This window comes from Muntiacus reevesi, chromosome 2 (genome assembly GCF_963930625.1).
Source record: "Muntiacus reevesi chromosome 2, mMunRee1.1, whole genome shotgun sequence".
Classification (NCBI taxonomy): domain Eukaryota; kingdom Metazoa; phylum Chordata; class Mammalia; order Artiodactyla; family Cervidae; genus Muntiacus; species Muntiacus reevesi.
Window position 1 is genome coordinate 59,477,234 of NC_089250.1, and position 23,363 is coordinate 59,500,596.

At 51.8% G+C, this 23,363-nt stretch overlaps 1 protein-coding gene and 1 long non-coding RNA gene across 5 annotated transcripts in view; both read left to right on the top strand.

The window, feature by feature from the left end:
- HM13 (histocompatibility minor 13) overlaps window positions 1-10,935 on the top strand; it is a 38,278-nt gene extending 27,343 nt beyond the window's left edge. The window contains exons 9-13 of one of the 4 annotated variants that reach the window (XM_065921782.1): window positions 960-996; window positions 3,235-3,337; window positions 7,438-7,523; window positions 9,457-9,603; window positions 10,511-10,935. In XM_065921782.1, coding sequence (XP_065777854.1) covers window positions 960-996; window positions 3,235-3,337; window positions 7,438-7,523; window positions 9,457-9,603; window positions 10,511-10,610 — 473 coding nt within the window. In that variant the 3' untranslated portion in view covers window positions 10,611-10,935. Of the gene's footprint in view, window positions 1-959; window positions 997-3,234; window positions 3,338-7,437; window positions 7,524-9,456; window positions 9,654-10,510 lie in introns of those variants that run through there. The other 3 variants (XM_065921780.1, XM_065921781.1, XM_065921779.1) reach the window with 3 other exon arrangements.
- Window positions 10,936-14,758: 3,823 nt separating this feature from the next.
- On the top strand, window positions 14,759-21,401 carry LOC136157956 (uncharacterized). Its single transcript, XR_010661289.1, has 3 exons — window positions 14,759-14,873; window positions 14,941-15,203; window positions 20,394-21,401. It is a non-coding gene; the product is annotated as an uncharacterized lncRNA (long non-coding RNA).
- The last annotated feature ends 1,962 nt before the right edge of the window (window positions 21,402-23,363 follow it).

Consider the following 23,363-nt stretch of genomic DNA (forward strand, 5'->3'; position numbering starts at 1 on the left):
TGTCCGAGTCCAAAGACAAGTCAAGGACAGACACAGTGATGGCCATGTGTGTGCAACATACAGAGGCTGGACTGGGTGGCTGTGTCTCAGGGACTCAGGTTTCTGGGGTGACTGGGCCAGATTTCAGAGTGCAAATAGGAGTGCAGTGGTGGACAGAGTTCACCGTCCCCACCTGAGCTCCTGTAGAGCCTCCTAGTGTCTGCTTCTGCACTCTCCCACCAACCAAACAACTGCCACAGGGGTCTTTTTCAAAATCTTTTATGTTATCCTCCCACTTAGAACACTTCCAGGAGTGTCCCCTTACTCCTAGAATAAAGACCCAACTCCTCTCACCCCCACGGGGCCCCGCATGGCAGATCCAGCTCCCAGCATCTCCTGCTCTGGGCTGCAGCCTGCCCTGCCACGCCTCCTGGGCCCTGTTTCCTCAAGACCTTTGCACATGCTCTTCCCTCTCCCTGGCAAGTGTCACTTCCTCAAAAAAGCCCTCTTTCCTCCCCACCCACGACCCCCAGCCTGGGTCTCATCCCATGATAGACCTTCCCATGACACAGGAGCACCCTTTCACAGTTACAGTCTCACACTGGTCTTTGTTAATATTTGATCAGCATACCCCGCCCCCAGGTTTTGCTTCCCACTGTATTGCCTACAGCACCTGGTGTTTAGGCATCCTGTAAGTGTTTGGTTGGGCCCAGGGTGGTACAGCAAATGCTGCTGTGAGGTGCTAGTCAGTGTGGTCCCAGGCCAAAGCAGTCTACCTGGGACAGTTGGCCACTTGTTGCCTCTTCCAGTGAGTGTCCCCCATCTATCCAGGTGGACTGAGGGTAGAGAAACGATTTCTGCCAGCAGTTGGCAGTCTCAGCCACACCTTGTCCCCTGATGATTGCTCTGTGGCTGGGGACCCAGTTGTCAGTTGTATGCTTCTTCCCTAGCTCCATCTAACCCTGGTTTTCTCCCCGCAGGAATCTTCATTGCCTTGCTGCTGCGTTTCGACATCAGGTAAGCCACTTAGGAACTCTAGTCCTCAGGTTCCACAAGTGAGGCCCTCCCCTCACAGCAGGAGGTTCTCTGGGGTTCCTCAGTTCGGAGGAGCCCAAAGAGGGTAACTCAGGTCCCAGACCCTCCACCCAACAGCAGCCAGAACAATTCTGATTTTATCTGCGTTGTACATTCTGAGGTTCTAAGTGCCCAGAGCCTGGAGAGGGTGGGGAAGGTGTGACTCATAGGCTGAGATGGAATCCCAGAAGGTCCTGGTGGCACCCAGAGTGCTTTCTCTCTCAGTGGTCTTGGCAAGGAAATTGACCTTTGCAGGCAAGGTTTCTCATCCTGAAGATAGTGGTCGCTCCTGCCTGGGGCTGATGGGGACAGTGTGGAGGGAGTGCTGAGACAAGCTGGCCTCGGTGGCTCCCAGGACATCCGGCAGCAGGTGCAGTCCTGATTGCCACCAACTTTTATCAGCCACGGGTCAGGTCACCATATCCCAGCTGCTCTCGCTGCTCCCCACCCTCTCCTTCCTCAGACATTCTTCATTCCCTTGTAGAAAGTGAGTACAAGGGAGAGGGAAGGGGGCCAAGCTGAGCCACCACTTGAAACTCAGAAAAGGTCACACCTTTTCAGGTGGGTGAATGCACCTGGGCAGAGCTGGGCCTGCCACCAGTAGTTGGCGCTCAGTCTTCCTAGAGGAAGGCTTTCTGCATGTATATGCTTAATTTTGAGCTGGTTTATGGACTGTTTCTTAATCTCCTTATGTCCAGTAGTTGCAAAAACAGTAATAATGTTGAAAGTGGTAGTGAGAAACCCATTGCCAGCATCATGGAAATGCAGGCTGCAGGCAGAACTGAACTTTGCCCCTGCTCACGTCGCTCTGCGTTGTTTGGGTAGGGCCACTGTGGAGCCTTTGGAAGAGACCTCACCGGTCTCTTAAGTAGAAACACATCTGTGCTGGCTGCTCTACCGCTCGGTTTTCAGAAGTCATACAGAGAGAAACCTGTAGGAGTCTCCAGGCCATTTGCTAGAGAACCAGGTTCAGCTGGCAGCACCCTCCAAGGAAGAATCCTTGTCCTGCAGGTCCTTGGGAGCTTGTTCCAGAATCTGTGCACTGTTCCCTCTTGCACTCCGGGCTGCATAGCAGGACTGTTCTCAGTGGACTGCGGCTCCCAGCTCAGAAGTCGCCAGGGCAAAGGGGAGGGAGTCAGTCCTCCTTCATTCCTCCTTCATGTTGCTGGACACACACAAAGGTCCTGAGCTGGCATTGTGAAAGGGCATCAAGTGATGGCAATGCCAGGATGCTTGTGGGTCAGCTCTTCTGAAGCTGATCTTCAGTGAATTACCCAGGAAGCCACTGGCATTTTATCCTTGTAATCAGCATCTTCTTAGTATCCATGATGGGTTACTGAACTGTTAGCTCCACTGCACTTAAAAGTAAGAACTTAGCTTTACAGTTTCTGATCTGTGTTCCTCAAAACATGAGCCCCAAACCAGCAGGGACCTACTCTTTACCACAAGAAACTGTACTTAATACTTTGTAATCACCTATAAGGGAAGAAAATCTGAAGAATTTATGTATATCTGAATCACAGTGTTATATACCTGAAACTAACATGATATTATAAATCAACTACATATTTTTAAAAAGCCAAAAATAAAGTTATAAAATACCAAAAACACACACACACAAATACCAAAATGCAGATCCCCATACCTATTAGATCAGACTCCCTGGGAACTAGGCCTAGCACTCAGTTCTGTTTTTGAGGGTTTTTGTTTTTGTTTTTTTGACCACGCTGCTCAGCTTGTGGGATCTCAGTTCCCTGACCAGGGGTTGAACCCAGGCCATGGCGTTGAAAGCCTGGAATCCTAACCGCTAGGCCTCCAGGGAACTCCCACACAATTCTTTATTTTTTAACATGCTGTCTGGGTGATTTTTATGCTGACCTGAGCTTCATAGCCACTGTTCTCGGTTATAGCATTTGATGTTCAGCAACCATTGGGGAGATGGTACGTGGCATTCCCATTTTGCAGATGATTAAACTGAGGCTGAGGGAAGGAAAGTGACTGGTCCAAAGACGCTTAGATGGGGCAGAACCAGAGTACACGCCTATCTCCACACCCCCCAGCCCATAACCTCAGCCCCACACAGCTTCCGGGGTCTCCCCAGATCCTCTCCTAAGAGGGCATGTGGCTCTGCAGTGCTTGTGTCTCACCTTCCTCCTCTGTCTCCCCATGCCGTTGCTGAAGCTTGAAGAAGAACACCCACACCTACTTCTACACCAGCTTTGCAGCCTACATCTTCGGCCTGGGCCTTACCATTTTCATCATGCACATCTTCAAGCACGCCCAGGTGAGCACGACCCCTCTGTGTACCGGGAGTGCTTTCACTGCAGGTCACCGGGACTCCCGTGTCACATATGCAGGCGATCCAGTGGTGCAGAGCAGGCGTATCTGTGCTTCTCTTGAACTTTCACCCATAGTTGTTGCAAGATGACAGCCCGGCTTCAGGTAGCACATGCACGCTAGTGGTGAGAAGGGGGAGGAGGAAGGATGCCAGCGGAGCCTTCAAGGAAGGCAAAACCTTTCTCAGAGCCCTCTCAGCAGATTTTTGCCCACATCTCCTGGGCCACATCATGTTGCGTGGCCCCAGCTGTGGCTTCTCAGCCTCAGTAGTGGTGGCAGACAGAACGGAATCGGGTGGGTGTTTGTTGCGGTCTCAGCCCATTGCCTGCTCCCCAGGCAAGTGATAGGATGTTAGGATCTCCCTCCCATCACTCCCCAAGCCAGCCAGGCTCTGCCTTCTCCTAGATGGGTGCTGAACTGCCAAGTGGACCAGGCTGGGAGCTGTCAATGTGACCTGGAGAGGAGGAGTCGGGGAGGGGAAAGCCGACAGACAGGGTGCTCTCTGCTGGAAATCAGAGCACTTCCTTTGTGCCAGGCTCTGCTTGGTGCTTCGTGAGGGTCCTGTGAACAGATGAGGAGCTGCAGTTCAGGTGCTCCGTGGAAAGTGTGGTGGAACCAGGATTCAAACCTGTGTCACATGAAGACCAACCCAGGTTATGAACCCCCAGTCATGGGAAAGGCTGTGTGGAGTGGAGTCTTAAGAGAGCCCTGGTGGGAATCCAGGCTCTACTGTCTGAAGTTAGACTTAGGATTCCTCATTGATTCATGAAAACAGAAAATGAGGATAAATAATTGTAGCCACCTTGGGGTTGTTTGAGGGTGAAATGAGTTAATATAAGTGAAGTGCTCAGAGCCACGTCTGACCCAATAGGTATTGCTGAGCTCCCTTCCTCCTCCCCCCTTCCTCCTCCCTTTCTCCCTTCCCTGGGCACCGGCCACAAAGAAGCCACCTTTGAATTAATCACAAAAGCTGCTGACCCAGTTAATCTGTTAGTTTGCCAGGCACTGTGCTAAACCCTTTCACTCATTAACTCATTGAGTCCTTAGAGACACTGTGAAATTGATAGTAATACTATACAGAAAGTTCAAGGTCCCCATCAGTAGAGAAACCAAGAACCAGTGAGGAAGCCCCTTTCATTCACATCTGCTCCAGATGACCTCAGGAGCTGTGCAAGCTGAGAGGGACATGCACTTGGCAAGGAAGGCGCAGCGTACTTGGGCCTCCTCTTTGGGGGTGGCTTCAGCTGTCAGCCCCAGCAGATTCCAAGCCCAGAGCTGTCCCCTGGGTGGCCACCAGGTGGCAGGCTTTCCTTCTGCCTTAGACTCAGAGAAGGCTTCACTGGGAGCTCTCACACAGGCTGGGGGCAGAGGTGGGAGAGGTGATCCTCGACATGAGAGAAAAGGAGCCTTCCCTGCGTGACACAGCAAGTCAAGCTGGGCCCTGGCTGGAGCCCTAGACTCCTGACCACAAGCCGACCCTACTGCCTAACAGCAGCTCGGCTATTCTCCCTGATCATCCACATGTGTATTTCCCTGAAAATCTTCTTTGAGGTGGGATCTGGACACAAGGGGAACCTGTTCTTTGAGCTCCTCCTCCCTCACCAAGACATACGCAGTCCCTCTGCCAGCAATTCCCTATCGAGGGGGTCACCTCTGCCTATATGTTTTTTAACCTCTATCAGAAATGTACTCCAAGCCAGGACTAGCAACCTCCAAGAAAGGTCATTAATATGATCAGGTGCCCTCACTGTACAGATGGATAGGAAAGCCCAGACAGGAAAATGGCCTATTTGTGGTCACAGGGTAAAGCCGAGGCCCGATGGAGACCCAGGAGTCCTGATCCCCAGCTCACTGCCCCAAGCTATACATCCCATCCTCTCCTTAACACTGATTTTCTTTGGAGTGGGTCCCTGGTGCCTGAGAGGAAAGAAAAGAATAGGTTTGTATCCCTCTGATACTAAGCAAACACTTCTTCCCAAAAGAGCACCTCAATTGCTGTTGGCTCTTAAGTGAGGTAGACCTTGGTGGGGCCAAATATCTACCCACCTTCCTCCCAGGAAGCCCTCTATTTTGCCCAGCCTGGCCTTGATGAAGAAAAGACAGTGGACTTAGTGACAGAGGAATCCATGTCTCTATCCTGACCAACCGTGTGATTTAGGGCAGATCCTTTTTCCTCCTCCAATCCTCAATTTCGTCATCTCTTAAGTGTTCTACTTTTCAGAAATTAAATTTTAGTAAGTTTGTATTTGTTTTATTTCATTAATTTTTGCTTTGCCTTCATTCTTTTCCTCCTTTGGGCTTCCTGATTTGAAAACTTACATTGTTTATTTCTAGTCTTTCTCATAAATGCACTTAGAGTTATAAACTTTTCCCTGAGTACTGCTTTGGCTGCCCCTCTTGAGTCTTGATGCAGGCTTTTGTCGTGATTTCTGTCGTTCCTGGCCCAAGGCCGATCTCATAGCAAAGACTTGATGCAGGGGAAGAAGCTCAGCTGCCCGAGTTTAAATCCCAGCTCAGCCACTTACACACCCTGTGTGACTGCAGGCAGGTAGGTCATTTCCCTCTGTCTGAACCTCAGTAGCATCATCTATAAAACTCAGATCGAAATGCTCAGGGTGTAATTAGGTTCAAGGATAATCTGTGTGAAGTGGGGTAGTTCACAGCCCATCCATGGCAGGAGTCCGAAAATGGCCTGATGGTCAGCCTCCGGGGACTGTGGAGCCCTGTCCTCTAGCCAGGGGCTGGCCTGGATTTAGGAACAAGGCTTGGCTTTAGGTACGATGTCTTCTTCACCCTCACCTGAATCATCTCCAGGACACCCTCTGAATTTTGTGAGGGAGCCATTGGCTTAGTATTTACCAGGCCCTCTTCTGAGTACTAGGAAGACAGCAGTGAAGAAAACAGCTGTGGAGCCTGCCCTCGTGGAGTTAACAGCCTAACAGGAGGCAATCTCCAGACTGTAACGGCCCAGGGATGTTTCATTCCAAGTTGCTGGAGAATGCCGTGAAGAAATGCAGGGGGCCCAAGAGTGTGCAGCAAGAGGGCCTGACTCAATGCAAGCGAAGGCTTTCCCACAGAAGTGACTGCTGAGCTGAAGTCTGAAGGAGAAGGAAAGTAGGCACAGATGGGAAGAGCATCCTAGAAATGGCACGTGCCAAGATCCTGTGACTACAGGTGACAAAGAGGATCGAAATGAGACCAACGTGGCCAGTGCAGAGCAGGGCGGGTGAGGTTGGAGAAGGAAGCAGGGGTCACATCTCTTGAGGATGTCAGGCCACTGGGAGCAGTAGGGGCCATGGAGGGCTGAGAAGTAGCGTGAGGTCCAGCTTTCAGACACCGTGAGCGGAAGAATGGCTTTGGAGTCTGGGGGTACCCGAGTTCAACCCCCAGTTTACCACTTAGGCTCTCCAAGGCCTGAGCTGCCCCCTCCCCACTCCCAAAGCATGAGCCTTCCGCTTCTACACAAGGAGGAGGGTCATGGGGGTATGGAGATCGACTGAAGTACTCTCCAGAGCCTGTGTTGAATGCACACAGTAGGTGGTCCGGGAACAGGGCCGGCTGGTATAATTGCCCTGTCCTCCAAACCCAGCTTCACCAGGAGTCTCCTCACAGGCTCTGGGCCCTGACCAGCTGGGTGACCTTGATCCCAGGCCGCAGCAGGTGCTCCATCCATAGCGGCTATGTCATCATCGTTGTCATTATAACAGCATCTCCTGGAGCGTTGTTAAAAGTGCAGACGTCCAGCCCCAGACCTAGGCAGTCAGGGTCTCTGGGAGTAGGACCAGCTCACCAGGAACCTGGTGTCCTGGGCAGTTGGGATGCTGCCAGCCAGACTCCAGGGCACCCTGAAAGCCCTGCATGATCGAGTTTCTTTGGGCTTCTTGCTGCTTCTCCCAGGGAAGTCAGGAGCCCCAGTGTAGGCCCAGGCACTGACTTGCTTCGTGAACCTGTCCCTGAGTCACACCCAGCAGAGAGTTGGGGTGATGGGCCCGGTCCTGAGCGGGTGCCCTGCCCAGTGTTGCCTCACCAGCCTTTGTTCTCTCACAGCCTGCCCTCCTGTACCTGGTCCCTGCGTGTATCGGCTTTCCTGTTCTGGTGGCACTGGCCAAGGGAGAAGTGACCGAAATGTTCAGGTAAGAGGGGGCGGGGAGCAGCGGTCTGCCTAACACTGCAGGCTGCTGGCGGAGCCTGTGGGGACTGTGGGTACATGCCTCCGGGGGAACGCTGTTCACACCACCAGCCTTGCCCTTTGCATCAGCACATGGGTGCCAGGCCCATGGGCACCAGCAGAACCCTTCTGTGGGCCAGTAGCCAGGGGTGGGAACAGCCTTGGGGCTTTCAAGGCAGCCCCCACACCAGATGCCAGCTGAGTCATGAGAAGGGACTGGCTGGTGTAGCCTCCCCACCCCAGGCTGCCCCGATGTCGGGAGCCCTGGGTTCCCATCCCGACCCTGCTGCCATGTGACTTCAGGCAGGTCTTCCCCTGCCCCCAGCCTCAGTGTCCACACGTGAGTGATACAGGCCCCCAGCCTCTAGTGTGATGGAAGTGCCCGATGAGAAGTCAAGCGTCAGCCTATGTCCAGTTGCCGCTGTGGCTGTAACCCAGAGCCGGCTGCTTTCTCTCTGTCTTAGTCACACACATGCCCCTTCCCTGTGGCCACACACCTGCCACACCCGTGATCAGCCCCACCCTGACCCCCAGGCCTGCGTGACTCCGACAGGTGTCTCCACCCCAGCAGCACCAGCCCCGCCCGCCAGGGACCCAGAAATAGCTGCCAGCTGCAGCTGAAACTGCCCACTCGGGGGCCTTCCACCAGCTCCACCTGCCTGGCCTCCAGGTTGTCCCTCGAGTGCCTGCCAGAGCTTTCTGCACACCTGGCTGCCTGTGGGGGAGCCTGTGACTCACCCCTCCCCCGTACCTGCCCCTGCCCTCCCTGCCCTGCCTCAGCGCCCCAGGCTCCCAGCCTGCCTGCCCAGGGTTCCTGACCTGGCAAAGCCCTGTGGACTCAGGCAAGGCTGGGGGTGAAGCAGGTGGCAGGTCTGGGGGCAGGAGTGCGGCCTGAGCCCTGAGCAGGTCCCTGCCCTCACCCTCCGCGCTCAGCCGGTCTCAGCCCCTGGCGCCCAATCGGGGTGCCCTCCCCAGCCAGGACTGAGGGTGCCAGCCGTCACCCACTTGGTGCTTGGTTTCTGTAAAAGTTTGCCCATGTGGGTACCCCACTTTTCTGCCCCCCACCCCCCAGGAGGTGTTTAGATTGAGGTGAAGAAGCAAATAGTCTCTCTTCTCTTCTGCCCATCTCTCTCCCTAATTCTCCACCTTACCTTTGGTTTTACTTTCCCCTTTAGTGGCACTATCCCTTTTTTATTCATTTACTTCTTTTTAAATGATAACACATTCACATAGTTCAAAATTCCATAGCATGAGCTGGACAACCAACCCCCTCATACCCCAGCCACCCACAAAGCGAACTCTGTCCCTGGACATTCAGAGATATCTCTGCACCTGAAAGCATGTATGTGTATACACATTCTCATGCAGGTGGTGGCATTCTTGGAGCATTCTGCGTCCTGATTTTTCACACCAGGGTGTGTCTGAGAGATGTCTCCACAGCAGCAAAACATCTGCGTGTGTGCTCAGTCTCTCAGCTGTGTCCAGCTCTTTGCGACCCCATGGACTGTAGCCCGCCAGGCTCTGACCATGGGATTCTCCAGGCAAGACTACTGGAGTGGGTTGCCTTTCCCTTCTCCATGGATCTTCCCAACCCAGAGATGGAACCTATGGCGCTTATGTCTCCTGCATTGGCAGGCAGGTTCTTTACCACTAGCGCCACCCGGGACACATACGTATACATCTAGGGCATCCTTGTTCTTTTGCAGAGTCTCTCCCTGTATAGGTGCATCTTTTCTTTTTTATCCTCCAAGTAACACTGACTTCTTTCCACAGAGTTCGAAAGTGCAGAGATAGATAAAAGTAAGACCCACTTCTGCTCCCTGGAAGAGAAATCTCTGTCCTTGTTAGTCTTTTCCTCTCCATCTCTTTTTTTCTGTCTCTGTCTGTCTCTCACACAGCTACGAGTCCTCAGCGGAAATCCTGCCTCACACCCCGAGGCTCACCCACTTCCCCACAGTCTCGGGCTCCCCAGCCAGCCTGGCGGACTCCATGCAGCAGAAGCTAGCTGGCCCTCGCCGCCGGCGCCCGCAGAATCCCAGCGCCATGTAATACCCAGCGGGTGCCCACCTGCCCACTTCCCCCCACTGCCCCGGGGCCCAAGGTAGGGCAGACCCCCCTGCTCCAGTGTACGGGGCAGGGAGCATTGCCGGGGCAGGCAGCAAGAGGCAGCTCCACCACCACCAGGCAGTCACAGCGCCCAGCTGAGGGGTGGGGGAGCAGGGCCCCAGGACCCCAGCGGCCTCACCGGTACTGTGGGGCTCACCTGAGATTGGGAGTCAGCAGCCCTGGTCACACAGCAGTGGACACTGTTATCGCTCTCTGTATATATATAACCTGGGGCAAGTATATAACCTTCACTTTCCCCTTTTGGAACCTCTCTTTGTTCATATAGAAGTGGGCACATACCTGCCTCACGGGGTTGATGTGGTAAGGAAATGTGAGCATTGTCCTTGGCATGAACTCACTTGCTCAGTAAGTGGAGCCCAGAGGAAGAGCTAAGCCAGGGCGCCTGCCTGCAAGAGTGGCACCTTGCCACTTGTCAGTAGAGCAGCCCCCCTGCCCGCCCGCCCACGCCCCTGGGGCTAAGCTTTTTGACTCCTATCATGTGCCCTGGGAGGCAGCCCTTCGTCCTGTAGCCTCATCCTGGCTGCCCCTCTTTTTCCCCACTCTTTCCCCAGTGGAAGGTCCAGGAAGCTTAAAATGGGTCTGCACAAGCCCAACCTCTCCTCCACTTGCCACTGCCCTTGGCACCACCAGGCACAGAGAAAGTGGAACCCAGCAGCCGGTCTGAGGAGGGCGCACGGCAGGGCCAGGCCAAGTCCTGGAACGTGCTGGGCCAAGGATATGTGTGCCCAGGGTTTTCCTGCGATGGTGGGAGGTGGGCACAAAGATTCTGCCCTTCCCTCCTCTAAATGTGTCGTCCTTGTTGTTATGTCTTGTTTTTCTGGTCAGTTATGAGGAGTCAAATCCTAAGGATCCAGCAGCAGTGACAGAAACCAGAGAGGGAACAGAGGCGACCACATCGAAGGGGCTGGAGAAGAAGGAGAAGTGATGGAGCTGGTGCCTGACCCTGCAAGGGCTGGACACCCGGGTGGACTGGCCACACACTGGCCCGCACAGCGCGGGCCTGCCGCTGGGGCAGGCAGCTCCCAGAGAGGGGCAGGGGCAGCAGGCTCCCTCCAGCAGGGCCTCCGGGGCCTGGTTCCCTCTCCCCCTTCTCTGGCCTTCCTCTGCTCCTCCCCGTCTCCTGCCTGCAAAGGAAGCCCCCAACTGTCCCCACCCCCCCAACCCTTGGGTGCCAGGTGGGAAAAGTGGGTCTGATTTTTAGACTTTTGTATTGTGGACTGACTTTGCCTCAAATTAAAAACTCATCCCGTTGCCTGGGCAGGCCACTGTGCTTCGAGAAAGTTCTCACCCAATACCTTAGAGTGGGTTTCCTGCTTCTCACCCTCCCACCCAGAGACTTTCATGTAAGCCCCTTCCTGGGGCCGTGGACTGTCGCAGCCTGCAGTGAGGCCCTGACCTTCCAGTCCCTCCATCGTGGCTCCCCACCCGGCGGGTGGCCAAGGTGCCAGCTTAGCACCCCCAGATGCCCTCTGACCAGCAGAGGGGGCCCTTGAGCCCTGTCCCCAGCCATCCGGTTCTGCCACGCTCCTCCCAGTACTTGGGGGCAGTGAGGGTGTCAGACAGGTACTGGCTGCATCATCTTCTGGAGGAAAGGTCTGCGGGGAAGAGGCTGTGGTATCAGAAGGCTAACCTGACTCAGCAAGAGGGCCATTATATGTGAAGCCAGGGAAGCAGCAGGGCCACGTGGGCCCCAGGAAAGAGTGGATTTTATTCCCACACTGGCAGAAGCCATCCTCTGTGATTTCAACGTTCACATGGCTTCAGCTGGGGAGCACTGGGACTCTAGGTCACCCTAGACATGGAGGACCCACCACTCCCCTTCTGCCTGTTCCTGGGGTTCTTCCCAAAATGACTGCTGCAAAGCCAGAAGGATCCTGATTCTCGAAGCCATCCCGAGCGCCCCTGGAGAGGCTGGGGAGGGGGCTTCTGGGAGGCCATCCAGGCACGAGAACCAGAGATCCCAGAGCCAGGGTTTCTCCACAGTTTGCCAAAGACAGCAGCCCTGGCCTGAAGGAGAACCCCAAGTGGACCAGGCAAGGGGTGAGCACAGCCTTCATTTACCTGCCTAGTATGGGGTCACTGGGTGGAGAAACTAAGGTCAGGGAGGGTGGCCACTGGCCTGAGACTCAGACTTTCAACAGCCCAGAGATCTCTGCCTAAGCTTCCAGGTTTAAAGGCTGAAAATGACAGTGCTTCCAGTTTGGAGCTTAAGAACAAGTGGGAGCAGATAATGGGAGCTGCTGAATGTACCAAGCACCTCAATACAGGATTTACTTAATTCTCATACTCTCCATCTGTAATATTAGCCCCATGTACAAGTGAGAGAAATGAGGCAGCTTACCTACCCCTAGACAGGGATTTGACCTTGAGCAATCTGAATCAAATTCCAGAGTTCCTGAGGACTTTGCAACTCCTCTGCAGCAGACCCCTGGGCCTGAGTCACTATCAACTTCTCTGGGCTTTCTGGAAAGGAAGGAGGAGAAATTTCAAAAGCTTCCCCCAGCCAAGAGGGTCCGTTTCAGGGGCTTCTCGGATCTCTGCCGCCTCCAGAGGGGAGGCCGTGTGGTCCTGGAACAAGGCCTCTCTGAGGGCGGCAGATGGGGCAGGCAGCCCAGGCACACAGCACGGTTGGTTCTGCGGTCCATAGCCTACAAAGCCCTCATTGAGTCACCGCCGGCCCCCGGCAGAGGCTGAGGTGGCAGTGGCGCCGGGCGCCTGCCACCTAATGACCATCCCGGCCCCGCCAGATGCTCCACAGACCTCGGCAGCGGCCATCCAGGGCCCGCCCGGCCAGCCGGCACCGCAGAGGCCACTCTAATTCCAATTAACCAGCTTCAGCTGAGCAAACAGTGGGCAGTGGTGGCCCAGCCCGGGCGGTAGGCCCGGCCCGCAGAGCCTCCGAGTCTAGACTCCAGATGTGAACTGCCACAGCCAGAGTCCCATGGAAAAATGGCACCAGGCCGGGCACGGATCGGGTCTGCACGCTGGAGAGGCAGGGGTGGGTGGCTGGGCAGGGCCCTGGGTGGGCCTACTGCCAGCCTCACCCCGCGGGTGGGAGTGGATTCTTGGGAAACAGCTCCAAAACCCCCAAGTTCGGCCCTGATTTGTTAGGTGTCCCTCAGTGGCCTCCCTCTCTCCTGACTACGGTTGAGTAGGAGGGGGCTACTGTAGGGGAAGAGGGAGGCCAGCCCTGCGGAGAGCTCCAGGACACTATTTCATCTATATTTAACATGTCTAGCATTATGATAACCTATTTTATTTTAGAAATATTCATGTAATGGTTATAACACCCCTGTAAGGGAGGTGTCATCATTTTTACAGATAAAAGAAATGGAAGTAGACATTAAGGGCCCCAGAGGGATTTGAACCTAGGATGCCGGGTTTGGGGGATGTTCACCGCAGGTGCTGCTAACACAAATTGAGCTAACAGGATGCTCAATTCCGGGTTCCCTGTCTTGGAGTGGCGATGGAGAAGAGGGTCAGCATCGACAGCAGGGCTGGCTGCCCACTCTGTCGTGTTTGCTCAGCTGTCAAATGAGTAAGCTCCAATTTGGAAGGGTGGCTCCAATTTGAGGGGTGGCTCCAGTTTGCGGGGAGGGGGTAAAGCCTTGACATGCCCTTTTGGGGCTTCAGCACCTGGTATGAGTTGGGCGCAGGTCAAGCCGCTGGGCAGGGCAGGGAACACGGGTCAAGCGCAGGCTCCCCAGCTGACGTTGTGATCAGGCGGACAGACTTTAAATGGCTGAACGAATGGATAATGTCAAGTCAATGATCATCCTCAGGCAGGAGAGGTGCCTCCCGCTCCCACAGCCTGTCTGGAGTCGGACCCTGAGTGGCAAGGCAGGATCCTGGGCGATCCGGTCAGAGTTCAGCCGTTCTCACACAAATGGGAAAACCGAGTGCTCTCTACACCCCTCCCACCCACGCCAAAAAAAGGGCCAGACTTGCCCGAGGTCTCCTAAGGAGTGGAGACCAGAGGCGGGGCCTGCTGCTCCCTGCCCAGCCCGCTCTCCCACCGCTAGCGTTCCCTCCCCGTTCCAGGCCAGGTCGTGGGAGGCGGAGGTTGGGAAGGAGGCAGCATCCTGCCCGGGTGCGTCAGGAAGGGCCGAGCGGGAAGGAAGGCACCACCCCCACCCCCGCCGCGGCCACACCTGGGCTCTCCAGGCGGGCATGGGGGCCCAGGCCGGCGCCTGGCTCCAGCGAGTCTGGGCCGCCTCCCCGCGCCTCCCCGTGGGGGCCGCCAGATGGGCCGGCCGCCCGCCCGCCCAGCTACGCGGGCAGGAAACAGCCGCAAGGGCTGCCAGGAAGGCAGGCGCGAGCGGCGGGGCGGGGCCCGAGGTGGCCCCGCCCCCCGAGGGGAGGTGCCGGGAAGGCCGAGACCTTGTGAGCCTGGGAATCCCGGCTCTGCCGCCTGCCGGGTTTGCTTAGGCGAGTCTGTTTCTCTCTCTGTGCCCCAGTTTTCCCAGTAGTAAAGTAAGTCTGCTTATCCCGGCTCTTTTCTTACCACTGTATGACCTCAGGTCTGTTTCTTTCGCGTCTGTTCCTTGGTTTTCTTACTCAGAAAAAGCGGGCAACAGCGACAGGCCATCTCCACTGAGATATAAACTCTGGGAAGGCTAAGCCTCTGCCCTCCTCCCCACCGGAGGTAACCTAGCCCAGTGACCTAAAAGAGTGGCACTCAGTATTTGTTGAATGACTCGCTGAATGTCCCAGCTCTGGGACAATCCTAGGGCACATAGAAAGCACCTCATAAATGGACATACATTTTCTCGGATCTACTGCTTATCAACCATGAGGCTCTGGTCTCTGAGCCTCAGTCTGCCCACAGGTGGCTGTGAGGATTTAAGTGAAATAATCCAGGAAAGCACACAGCAGATCTTCAATAGATGACATTTATGGAAGAGTCTTTAAGATGTGTAAAAAGAGATACTAATTGGAGGAAATTTGAGGGCAAGAAAGATATTAAGGTCTGGGTAGCTTGTAATCTTTTGTATGCTTTGTATTTTCCAAATCTTGAGTTTTTCAAAACCAAATACAACTGAAAGTAAAACTACATCCATCCCCAGCAAAAAAAAAAAAAAAAAAGAAATATCAGCTATTATCTCCATCTAGCAAAGTGAAAGTCACCCAGTCGTGTCCAACTCTTTGCGACTCCCCCCTGTGGGAGACAGTCCATGGAGTTTTCCAGGCAAGAGTACCAGAGTGGGTTGCCATTTCCTTCTTCAGGGTATCTTCCCGACCGAGGAGTTTTCCAGGCAAGAGTACCAGAGTGGGTTGCCATTTCCTTCTTCAGGGTATCTTCCCGACCGAGGAATCGAACCTGGGTCTCCGGCATTGCAGGCAGATGCTTTACCATCTGAGCCACAGGGAAGCCCCCTTCTGGCAAAGGAAGGAGGAAAGGAAGCTCATTTAGCTTTCATTGCTGTTTCCAGGAGAGGATCCCAATCCAAGGAGAAGATCCCAGTCTGAGAAGAGGGAAGAGGCCGGCAGAATGGGAAAGACTGCGGTATAAGGAAAGGTGAGCAGATCCCACAAGGCCAGGCCACAGAGCGTAGGCCTTATCCTGGAGGCAGTGGGAGCCAAGGAAGGATTCTGAGCAGGGGGGTGACATAGTCCTTTCTAAACATTAGATTGGGGAAGGCCTGGAGGCCAGGGGTGGGGCTCCAGGACAGTAATGATAATGCTGTGAGTTATTAAAGGGCAAGGGCCATGGGGGCAGATGAATAAGAAAGATGTAAGAACTCAAAGCATTCCAGAAGGTGGACAATCATAGATATTCCTCAGCAACATGGCAGGACCATGAACCCACGTGTCCCAACACTTCTTACCACCTTCCTCTTCCTTGGAAGTTGTTCAGCCCATACTACTCCCAACCTTACAAATGTCCTAAGACCCCTAAAGGAGCCCTGAGTCTAGGCCAATGCTGGGAAGAAGCCTAAATTCCCAGCAGCTCTGAGCTGAAAGGAAGCAAGGGATGAACATGCTGGGGTAGAAAACTGAAACAGCATTGCCTCCTCCCCAGCGATCAGAAGCAAGGACCTGTGATCTTGTCTGCAAGCACAGTGCTTGTCCCTGATACCCCATGGGCGTGCAGTCTCCTCGTGCAATGTGTGGACCTCAGTGCTCGAGGGACACGTAAGTGCATGGGCAAACCTATATGTAGGTGAACTTGTACGTGAACCAGCCTAGGGAACTTGTGCACACCCATCCTTGCAGGCAGCCAGATGGTGTCCAATCTGTTCTGGGAAATGTTAACAGAAACCTTCCTGGAAGAAGAAGAACAGCAGCTGCCATTATCGAGCACTTCTGTGCCAAGCACCATCCCAAGTGTTCACACCCTCCATGTGCTGAGTCTCCATCGTAGGGATGAGGAAATAAGGGCACAGAGAAGGAAGCTCCCCACATAGCAATCAAGAGCCCTGAAGTCGGGACTTCCCTGGTAGTCCAGTGGCTAAGACTCCAAGCTCCCAATGCAGGGGGCCTGAGTTCAATCCCTGGTCAGAGAACTAGATCCCATATGCTGCAACTAAGAGTTTGCATACTGCAACTAAAGAGTCCACATTCTGCAACTAAGACCCAGCACAAATAAATAAACAATTAAAAAAAAAAAAAAGACTCCTGAAGTCACTTGAGGACACCACTCCCTTGTCATTTTTCATGTCATTCAATATTCATTTATAAAAACCTTTTATTGGGCTTCCCTGGTGGCTCTGTGATAAAGAATCCACCTGCCAATGCAGGAGACATTACCTAATTTAGGAAGATCCCACATGCTGTGGAGCAACTAAGCCCGTGTGCCACAACTTCAACTACTACACCCCAGAGCCTGTGCTCGGCAACAAGGAAGCCATTGCAATGAGAAACCTGCGCAACTGGAGAAGAGCCTCCACTCGCCACAACTAGAGAAAAGCCAGAGCGCAGCAATGAAGATCCAGCATGACAAAAAATAAATGAAACAAATAGATCAGTTCAGTCACTCAGTCATATCCAACTCTGCGACCCCATGACTGCAGCAAGCCAGGCTTCTCTGTCCATCACCAACTCCCAGAGTTTACTCAAACTCATGTCCATCAAGTTGGTGATGCCATCAAACCATCTCATCCTCTGTCATCCCCTTCTCCTCCCACCTTCAATCTTTCTTGGCATCAGGGTCTTTTCTAATGAGTCAGTTCTTTGCATCAGGTGGCCAAAGTATTGGAGTTTCAGCTTCAGCATCACTCCTTCCAATGAATATTCAGAACTGATTTCCTTTAGGATGGACTGGTTGAATCTCCTTGCAGTCCAAGGGACTCTCAAGAGTCTTCTCCAACGCCACAGTTCAAAAGCATCAATTTAATTTAAAAACTTTTATTATCCAGAAGTTGCATCCATGCTTTGTAGAAAATTAACATATATGTTTAAAAATGGGAAAATAAAACAGCATTTTCCTGCCACCCAGAGATTACTGTTAACAGCTAAACATAAATTTCAGACTTTTTTGTAGTATGTATTTTTTAACACAAATCATATCTACAGTGCAATCTATTTTGATACCTATTGTGTTACCATAGTTAACAACCTTCCTCTTCTTATTTTGGTCAGCTGTAATACCTGTAATACCCAGACAGCCTCCAACCTCTTTGTCATTTTAAGGCAGACCAGGTGAGGCAAACAGGTCATCTGCATGTGAAGGCAGATCCTTGTGAGGCGGATGAGCCGCTCCGGGGTCTGTAATGGGCCCTTCCTCCCCACGGCACCCTGCCCTCTACAAAGCGGTGGCAGGGCCTGGCCCCTTGCCCTCCTGGGACGAAGCGTTGGGGGAGGAGGGTGATGGCAGAGGGGACACAGAGAAGGCTGAGCCCCTGGGCGCAGAATTCAGGGCCTCTCCACTTGTCTGTGCCCGGAAAGTAGGCACCTCTCTTGCTGCTAAGACCTGAGTTGCCCCCCGCAACACCCTGGGGGCCCTGGAGTGGGGAGGGGAGAGGAGGTAGAGACATATGTGTCAAAGGTGGTAGGTGGTCGGGGGAGGAGGGATGGGAGGAAGTAGAAAAAACCTGGGCTCAAGGCTGCAGAGCTAGCTGCTGTGGTGCAGAGTCCAGGGGAGGGGCCGGGCCCCTTCCTGCCTTAGAGGTTCTCTGTGCAACTACACGTGTGAGAAAGAGAAAGTGTGTTTTCTTGTGGAATCTGTATGAGTTTGGGGTTTGTATAAGTGTGTGAGTAAGCGTGAGGGCACGGAAACCTTACATAAGACAGGGCTGCAGATGTATTTCTGCGTGGCGGTGGTGAAGTCGTGCTCACACATCTGGATGTATCTTGCCCATTTGCAAGAGTGTGTGTTTGTGAGAACACTTATGAGCCAGCACCTGCCCTGGTGTGTGTGTGAGAGAAAGAACGTGATTCCATGCAACTGTGGCAGCGTTTGCGGTGGGAAGGGGCTCGGGGAAAGGCTCTGCTGTTTCAAGCTGGGGAACCTGTGCTGCTCCACTTGCTCTCTGCCCGTGTACATGAGTCCGCGTGTACTCCAGCTTTCCTGCAATGGTCTGTGCACCCCTCTGCCTGGGCCCCTCCGAAGCCTCCGCTTCCTCATCTGTAAAATGGGGACACCAGGTCACTCGGTGCCCTTGTGGTTCTGATTACCTCTCTACTACCTACCTTCTATGCAAACGCTGACCAGTCCTTTCTGCTCCAGTCAAACTGACAACACCTTGGGGAACATATGTACACCTATGGCTGATCCATATTGATGCATGGCAGACACCAACACAATTATTCTTCAATTTAAAATGTTTAAAAAAAAAAAAAAAAACTGACAACACCTTGATTTTTAAGTCTAAAACCTGCTTCTCCCAATTTGCTCAGCAACTATTAATATTTGCTAATCACCCTGGATTCCCCCAGGACATATTTTCCATGAATGAAAGAGCTATTCAGGGACGGGCGCTGGGAAATGCCCCCATGGAGATGCTGACCCGTGTGCACTCTGTGAAAGGCTCCAACTCTAAGTGTTGAGACCTAAATATGCAGCACAATCAGTGGGAAAGTTGCAACTGGGGGGGGGGGGGGAGGGGTTGGGAGAGTTTTTTCCTTCCTTAAAAACAACATTTTGTGTTCAATCTGTGTCTCTTTTAAGCCTCACAGGATGGAGATGTCCTAAAATAAGAAATTAAACAAGAGGGGAAATCCCATTATCTGTTTTCTTAATGGGTCCCTCAGGATTCCATAAGGACTCCCTTCCCAGTCACTGTGTGGTCCAGGCCTGAGAACACCCAGCTCCCCCCACCCACCCCCCGCGGCCCACGCCCACCCACCACCCAGCCAGGGAGGCAGTTTCCCAGGATTCACATGGTAATGAAGGCATCCATCTTCTCCCAGACACACACTGGGCCCTCCGATCCTCCCAGGCTCCTGCACAATGGTCCCCAGTGCAGAGGCCCCACCACCTGTTGGATTTTCCCAGGGAAGTGTGGGAGAGAGTGGAGGAGAAGCGCCTCTTGCTCCCAGCCCCCAGTCCATTGGCCCCCTGGACCTGGGAGTCAGACAGTGAAAGAACTCAAGTCCGCATCACCCCCTTAGCTGACTGCATCCTCAGTTACCTCATCTGCAACATGGAGGTGGTGGGACTCAAGTCACGGTGTGACTGGAAGGATTCCGTTGGGAATGGTGTGAAGTGAAATGCAGACAAGTCAAGAGCGGAGTCAATGATAAACGCTCAGTGATCACTACCTCTTTACGTGAGACCAGGCAAGATGAAGCATATTGCAGTACTGTCACAGTGCATCGCAATCCCGCGGGTAGCACAGCTAAGATCCACTTATAGAAGAGGACACCCAGGCCCAGGAAGATGGGCTTCGTGCTAGGAGCACCACACTTCCCAAAGCCACAAAGCCATGTTTCAAGTTTGCCTCACCCCAGAGCCTAAAATCCTAACCACTACTTTAGATCATCACCATCATCATTAGCATCACAATTATTGACTTAGATAGTGATCCTGGCAAAGGCCACATGAATGTCCCTAGGGAAACTAGGAAGGGAATATTATTCATCTATGTCTCCCCAAGACTTGGCCAGAGCCTGGCACAGGGTAGGTGATTAATAGCTGAGGCCTGCATGAGTGACATAACTGAGAAACAAAACGCACAGCTTTATATTCTGGATCATGGAGTCGGTTTCATTATATTTTACTTTCTCTTGAGCATCTACTACAAAATGCTCATGAATAAATTATTTCCTCAAATAAACGCATAATTCCACCTTTCAGTAATAGAGGCTGGGGCAAGGAGGAGGAGGGCATTCAGAGCAAGTAACAGAAAATCAAAATCACTGCCTCTGTAAGCAGAATCCTAGAAATCCCTGGACCACAGCACCTCCTTCCCACCCCCCAGTTACTGCTCCCCGGTGCAGAAACTGCCTCTCCTGTACCCTGCCCAGATCCCATCCCCACTTCCTTAAACATTCAGAAGGAATGTCTCTATGTATTTACAGGTAGAAAGACAGAATTAAGGATGACTCTATTTTGCTTAAGTTGAACTATATGTCCAACTTCTCTATAATGAATATGTATTATTTAGGTTGGTGCAAACAAATTGCAGTTTATGCATTATTGAAATTTTCCATTTGATATTGAAATACATTTTCAATAAATGTGGTTATGTTATACATCATCTTAATACACATTTCTCACTTAGTTTTTTGCTAATAACTTATTACTGTTTGTTTTTATTTATTTCAGACTATGGAAATGATATTAGACAAAAAGCAAATTCGAGCAATTTTCTTATTTGAGTACAAAATGGGTCGTAAAGCAGCAGAGACAATTGGCAACACCAACAACACATCTGGCCCAGGAATGCACAGTGCAATAGTGATTCAAGAAGTTTTGCAAAGGAGATGAGAGGCTTGAAGATGAGGAGTGCAGTGGCTGGCCATCAGAAGGTGACAACAAGCAATTGAGAGCACTCATCGAAGCTGATCATCTTACAATTACACCACAAGTTGCCAACTTAGTGTCAGCCATCCTACGGTTGTTCGGCATTTAAAGTAAATTGGAAAGGTGAAAGACTTGGTAAGTGGGTGCCTCATGAGCTGACTGCAAATCAAAAAAAAAATCATCATTTTGAAGTGTCATCTTCTCTTATTCTATGCAGCAACAACAAACCATTTCTCAGTTGGGATTGTGACCTGTGATGAAAAGTGAACTGTATACCACAGCCAGCAATGATCAGCTCAGTGGTTGGACAGAGAAGCTCCAAAGCACTTCCCAAAGCCAAACGTGCACCAAAAAATGGTCATGGTCACTGTTTGCTGCTGCTGGTCTGATCCGCTGCAGCTTTCTGAATCCCGGTGAAACCATTATATCTGAGAAGCATGCTCAGCAAATCAATGAAATCACCAAAAACTGCAGCTGATATCAGTCAACAGAAAGGGCCCAGTTCTTCTCCATGACAACACTTGACCAAAGGTCGCACAACCAAAAGTTGAAGGAATTGGGCTACGAAGTTTTGCCTCATCCACTATATTCACCTGACCTTGGCCAACCAACTACTACTTCTTCAAGCATCTTGACAACTTTTTGCAGGAAATACACTTCCACAACCAGCAGGGTGCAAAAGATGCTTTCCAAGAGTTTGTTGAATTTTGAAGCATAGATTTTTATGCTACAGGAATAAGCAAATTTATTTCTAGTTGGCAAAAATGTGTTGATTGTAAAGGTTCCTGTTTTGATTAATAAAGATGTGTTTGAGCCTAGTTATAATGATTTAAAATTCGTTGTCCATAACTGCAATTATTTTTGCACCACCTAAATATCATTTTTGTTGTTCAGTCCCTAAGTTGTGTCCAACTCTTTGTGACCTCACGGACTGCAGTATGCCAGGCTCTCCCATCCTCCACTCTCCCACAGTTTGCTCACATTCAAGTCAGTGATGCTATCTAACCGTCTCATCCTCTGCCAACCTCTTCTCCTTTTGCCTTCCATCTTTACCAGCATCCAATGAGTTGACTCTTCACATCAGGTGGCGAAAGTATTGAAGCTTCAGCTTCAGCATCCGTCCTTCCACTGAACTATTATTTTAACCAGCCTTAATACAAGAAATACATTATTATGAAAAAACAAATCATGTAGAAGTACATGTCAGAGAAAGACGAAGGTCCACTTTCAACCTGAGTCGGAGACCTGATCCCACATCCCAACCCCAGAGACAACCCCTATACAGTCTGCTGGAGTAACTGGGCATTTTATTTTATTTATTTATCTTTGGCAGCACTGAGCAAAATGAGGGACCCTGGAATCGAATCTATGGCTCCTGCAGTGGAAGCTTAGAGTCTTAACCACTGGACCATCAGGAAAGTCCCTCTCTGGGCACTTAAAAGTATATTCTAGGGAAAGCTTGAAAATGTTATGCTGCATAAAAGAGACCAGTCACAAAAGACTACATTTGTATGATTCCATTGATAGGAAATAGCCAGGACAGGCAAATCTATAGAGACAGAAGGTGGATTATTGGCTGCCAGGGTCTGAGAGGTAGTGGGGGGAATGGGAAGTGACTTGCCAATAGATTTCTTTGGGGATAATGAAGATGTTATAAAATTAATTGTGGTGATCACTGCACAACTCTATGATATACTAAAAACCATTGAGTTACACACTCTGTAATTCTACTTTATTTATTGTAGGCTGCAATGGGTTTTCGTAGCTGCATTCTTCGTTGCTTTCCTCTAGTCGTGGAGAGTGGGGTCTACTATTTAGTTGGGGTGCTCACTTGGGCTTCTCATTGCCGTGGCTTCTCTTGTTGCAAAGCATGGGCTCTAGGGCACCCAGGTTTCAGTAGTTGAGGCACGTGGGCTCAGTAATTGTGGCTCCCAGACTCTAAAGCACGGGGTCAATAGTTGTGGCACACGGGCTTAGCTGCTCCACACCACGTGGGATCTTCCCAGATCAGGGATCGAATCCTTGTCTCCTGCCTTAGCAGGCAGATTCTTTACCACTGAGCCACAAGGGAAGCCCCCAGTTATATACTTTAAATGGGTAAATTGTATGATATGTGAATTATATCTCAATAAAGTTGTTAAATAAAAGCTTTCTTGATGGCTCAGATGATGAAGAGTCTGCCTGTAATGCAGGAGACCCGAGTTTGATCCCTGGCTTGGGAAGATCCCCTAGAGAAGGGAATGGCAATCCACTCCAGTATTCTTGCCTGAAGAATTCCACGGACAGAGGAGCCTGGTGGGCTACCAGTTATAGTCCATGGGGTCACAAAGAGTCAGGCACGACTGAGTGATCAACACTTTCATACTTGTTTAAAAAAAAAGTAAATTCTATAAATGCTCCTATTTTGGAGCCCTCAGCCCACTGACAGGGTATTTCCCACCTCCAAGCCCTGGGTCCCACCTCCAGGTGGCCGTGACTCTGAGTGAGTCTCAGGTCCTGTCACAGGTCCGGCTGAGTTTCTCAGGTTGTTCACAGATGTCTCCTAACCACATAACACACAATCTCAGACGGGGAGGAAGCCCCAGAGACAAAGCACTCTCCCTTAATCTTTTCTGGGTGCAAACCTTTCCCTTTTACATTTTTTTTTTTTTTTTTTTTTTTTGGCCACACTGTTCAGAATGTTGGATCTTAGTTCCCTGACTAGGGATTAAACCCATGCCCACTATAGTGGAAGCACAGAGTCTTAACCACTGGACTGCCAGGAAAGTCCTC